The sequence below is a fragment of the Crocodylus porosus genome, unplaced genomic scaffold (assembly GCF_001723895.1).
Source record: "Crocodylus porosus isolate Cpor-Errol unplaced genomic scaffold, CroPor_comp1, whole genome shotgun sequence".
In the NCBI taxonomy this organism is placed as follows: Eukaryota; Metazoa; Chordata; order Crocodylia; family Crocodylidae; genus Crocodylus; species Crocodylus porosus.
Window position 1 is genome coordinate 2979243 of NW_017728932.1, and position 4572 is coordinate 2983814.

The 4572-nt window shown below is 45.6% G+C and overlaps 1 protein-coding gene across 1 annotated transcript in view; it reads right to left on the reverse strand.

Moving 5' to 3' along the window:
• The window catches only part of COL26A1 (collagen type XXVI alpha 1 chain), a 290417-nt gene extending 286092 nt beyond the window's left edge, over window positions 1-4325 (reverse strand). Inside the window, exons 1-2 of the mRNA XM_019545291.1 lie at window positions 4190-4325; window positions 3834-3990 (exon numbers count right to left, since the gene is read on the reverse strand). Of these exons, the coding sequence (XP_019400836.1) occupies window positions 3834-3990; window positions 4190-4325 (293 nt within the window). The remainder of the gene's footprint in view (window positions 1-3833; window positions 3991-4189) is intronic.
• Window positions 4326-4572: the final 247 nt, after the last annotated feature.

A 4572-nucleotide genomic window follows, 5' to 3' on the forward strand; every position in this document is an offset into this window, starting at 1 on the left:
TTCCCGAGAGCAGGGGAGCTCAGTGCCCAAGATGAGTGGTTGTTCCTTAAGGAGACGATACTCTGGGCCTGAGGGGTGACCATCCCAACAAAAAGCAAGGGGGACAGGAGTGCCTGTAAGCCCCCCTGGCTCACCAAGGATATACAGGAATGCCTGATTGCCAAAAAGGTGGTGTACAACTGACAGAAGGGGGGTGCTCTCCAAAGAAGAGTATACCTCCTCTGCTCGGGCCTGTTGGGGCTGTCAGGAAAGCTAAGGCGGACATAGAGCTAGGACTTGCATCCAAAATCAAAGATAACAGAAAGTCCTTTATCAAATATATAGGGAGGATGAAGAAAGCACCGGGAAATGTGGGGCCCTGCAAGATTCTCTGGGCAATCTGGTGGTTGCGCCAGAGGAGAAAGCAGAACTCTTTACCAATTCTTCACCTCCATTTTCTTGGGCAGGGACTGGGACTTCCCCACCGTGATGCAAGACGGACTTGAGGGGAATGCCTCCAGACCTCAGGCTGGGGAGGACTGGGTTAGAGAGCTTCTGGAGGGGCTGGACATGCTCAAAACAACGGGTCCAGATGCTCTCCACCCCAGGGTGTTGAGGGAACTAGCAGGGGTTATTGCAGGGCCCTTGGCACAGCTTTATGAGTCCTCGTGGTGCTCAGGCCAGGTGCTGGATGATTGGAAGGTAGCCAACATGGTCCCCATCTTTAAAAAAGGGAGGAGTGAGGAGCCGGGCAACTATAGGCCTGTCAGTCTTACCTCAATCCTAGGGAAACTCTTTGAGAAGATCATCATGGAGCACATCTGTGATGGGCCGGCTTCAGAGATGATGCTCAAGGGCAACCAGCATGGTTTCATTAGGGGCAGGACATGTCAGACCAACCTGATTGCCTTTTATGATCAGGTCACAAAAGCATTGCATGTAGGTGTTGCCGTGGATGTAGTCTTTCTGGACTTCAGCAAGGCCTTTGACACTGTCTCCTACCCCATCCTCATTAAAAAATTGGGCGACTGTGGCATTGATGCCTACATAGTCAGATGGATTGCAGATTCGCTGAAGGGTCATACTCAAAGGATGGTGGTGGACGGATCATATTCAACCTGGCGAGAAGTGGGCAGTGGAGTCCCCCAGGGCTTGGTCCTCAGGCCTGCGCTGTTCAATTTCTTTATCAGTGATTTGGACGAGGGAGTTAAAAGCAACCTATTTAAATTTGCTGATGATACCAAAATTTGGGGTGAGGTGAGCACACTAGTACAGAGGGAAAGACTGCAGCAAGACTTGGATAGGTTACAGGGGTGGGCTAGCAAAATCAGGATGCGCTTCAATACTGACAAGTGCAGGGTGCTGCTCTTGGGCAGTAGTAACCAGCAGCACACTTATAAGATAGGAAACTCGCTTCTTGAGAGCACAGAGGCCGAAAGGGATCTTGGAGTCATTATTGACTCCAAGATGAACATGGGCCGACAATGCAAGGTCACAGTTGGCAGGGCTAACCGGACCTTGTTGTGCATCCACAGGTGCATCTCTAGCAGGGCCAAGGAGGTGATCCTTCCCCTCTGTGCGACACTGGTCAGGTCACAGCTGGAGTACTGTGTCCAGTGCTGTGCGCCCCACTTCAGGAGGGATGTGGACAACATTGAGAGGGGCCAGAGGAGGCCACCTGCATGATCCGGGGACAACAGGGCAGACCCTACAATGAGAGACTGCGGAATCTGAACCTGTTCAGCCTCCACAAGCGAAGGCTGAGGGGGGGCCTGGTGACCATCTATAAACTCGCTAGGGGGGACCAGAAGGGTCTGGGAGAGACCTTGTTTCCCCTAGCGCCCCCCCCAGCATAACAAGGAATAACGGCCACAAGTTGTTGGAGAGTAGGTTTAGATTAGACATCCGTAAGAACTACTTCATGGTCAGGGCGGTTAGGATCTGGAACCAACTTCCAAGGGAAGTGGTGTTGGCTCCTACCCTGGGGGTCTTTAAGAGGAGGCTTGATGCCTACCTAGCTGGGATCATTTGAGCCCAGTTTTTTCTCCTGCCCAGGCAGGGGGTCGGACTTGAAGATCTACAAGGTCCCTTCCGACCCCACTTCTATGCTTCTAAGTAACACCAAACTTGTTGCAAACCAAATGCAGTACTCAAGAAAGTGAATGAAAATAGCTTGCTCTCGAGTCTATAAGCACACCTCCTGCAGTACAACTCTAATAATAAACTAAGCAAAGGAAACCCTTACCAAGGAAATCTCTTTAGCCTCCAGATAGTGGAACTGTTAGCAACCTACTTACACAAACCTGGGGATAGGACATCTACCAGTGGAACAGAGTTCATTTCCAGCATGATATCCTCCTTAAATCAGGTTCTGGCACCTGGTGCTAAGCAACACATGGTTTGCATTTATGAGCTTAAGCAGGTACTAAGCCTTTTTTACTCAAATGAGTAGCATGATGGTCAACTATGCAGCACTAAGACCCAAGTTCTGCCCTTCGATGCAAGGCTGGTGACATCTGTTGACACTAGTAGAAGCCATGTATATCCAACAGCGGACCTCTACCTAGAAGTGTGGCTATATTAAAGCAATTTATTTAGCATTCCATATATTATGTATTATATATAACATGGTTTATTTCATGCTATAGTATGCTATATGACAATATATAACATATGCAGAAAAATTGATTTAAATTATTAATCCTCAGAAGTTGGTAGGAACATTGAAGTTTTGAAAGCTAGTGATTCAGCTTAGGGACGGACGTCCCTCACCATACATATTTTTACCATTAGATTTAGAGCAAGTATCTTAAAAGTTAAAGTTTTGTTACATCTGACCCTGATCAGAAGTCACAACAGCTGAAAAACCCATTCTTAAGTTTCAATAGCAGAACTCTATAGCAAGCTAGACTCCCTTTTATTTGCAGTACATAGTACAGCAGATCTAGAATTCTGTACATGAAAGGCCAAACAGTAGAAACAAGAAATGAACAAGGCACAAGTAAATTTATCATCACTGCTTCCCCCTTCCTTCCCCTAAAATCCCTTGATGTCTGCTGTAAGCTTGCATGTTGGCAAGTAATCAGTCATTTCCACTTTACCTCCCAGTCATTTAGTAGACACTAGTGAGATGTAATTTGTAAGGAGATCTAGGTAGACCCATTTCACCACAGGAACTACAAAGAACAAGAAATCCCAAATGAGAAAGCATTGCCTCTAAGGACACATACTATTGTTTCCTCAAGTTGATGCAAAAATAAAGAGCAATGTGTCATAGATCTAGGTTCCGATGGACAAAGCAAGATATTGGCCAAGATAGCATCTTGTAGTCACCATTCCCCCAGATCCTGGTGGTCACCCCTGATAAACTTATAGGTGGCCTGAGATCTGGTCTGAAAGTGTAAGGTCAGCACCAGGACAAGTTAAGCTTAAATCAGGCAGCCATTTTGAACCCAATTTAACCTCCTAGATGTCTGTACTTAGCCTTAGTGTTTAGAGAGGCATTAACCAGGTTATATCGTGGCCTATAAGAAAGATAATTAAATGTTAAATCTGGAACAATAACGTTTCCAAAGTTTGGTGAAGACAGTTACTAGTTAGTTTACATGCCACAACTGAATCCATGGCATAACTTAACAAGGAAATAAGGAAGACAAGTAGGTTTATGCTATTCCTTTATAACCCAGCATTTATAAGAAAGGGTTACTATATGCACTATATATTTACTCCCCATTTAATATTCTGCTACTTGATTTTTGTATCCAGCAACATTTGCATTATGCCTGATGCTTTAACAGTCCAAAGGGGGGTTAAAACAATTTATGGAACCCAATGCTCATGTACCAGTGTGGTACCTGCATGGAAAGGGTATGCTTGCAATTTGGGGGGGAAGGGTAGGTAGAAAGCAGGGCACAGCTCCCCTCTTCCTAGCTTGAGCGTGCAGGCTTCCACCACGGTTCCCATTCCCATTTGGCTGTGATGGCAAGGGCTTCCTATTGTGGTTTAACCTCCCTGAAAGACAAAGAAGTTTAGGAGACTAAATCAGTAGCCAAATTCCAAACCAAGGCAATGAACACTTCAGTGAATCTTCCAGTAGCAGTTAAGACTTAGTGTTTAAAAAAAAAAAAAAGCATGTATTGTTATAGCACTACAGCTGGGGTGATGGGTGGGGAAAGAGGAGTGTGTCATTTGCAGTGGAAACTGAAGATACCTAGTTTTAAAAACCCATCATACAGGCTAAAATACCCTCCAATGCTAGCCAAGGCTATAGCAGACTCCTTGCTAGCACAGCCCGGTTTCTCACAAGCGGTGAGCAAGTACTGCAGTGTGGCAAATTTCAATGACATAATCCCCACAGCAGTGCAGTGAAACTTCTCAGGTGAAAAAACTGATGCAAAGGAAAAATAGTTTGTCTATACAACAGATCAGTCTGCTGCAAAGCTAGAACTGCAACCCAACTAAGCATTTCCTAAAATTATCTCATATGCCAACTAGATAAGTGTTTGGGGTTACCTTGCCAGACCTGGCATTAGAAACTGTAGAACACACACACACTCCAATAATTAGGATCCCATATACCATCCAAAGTTGGAA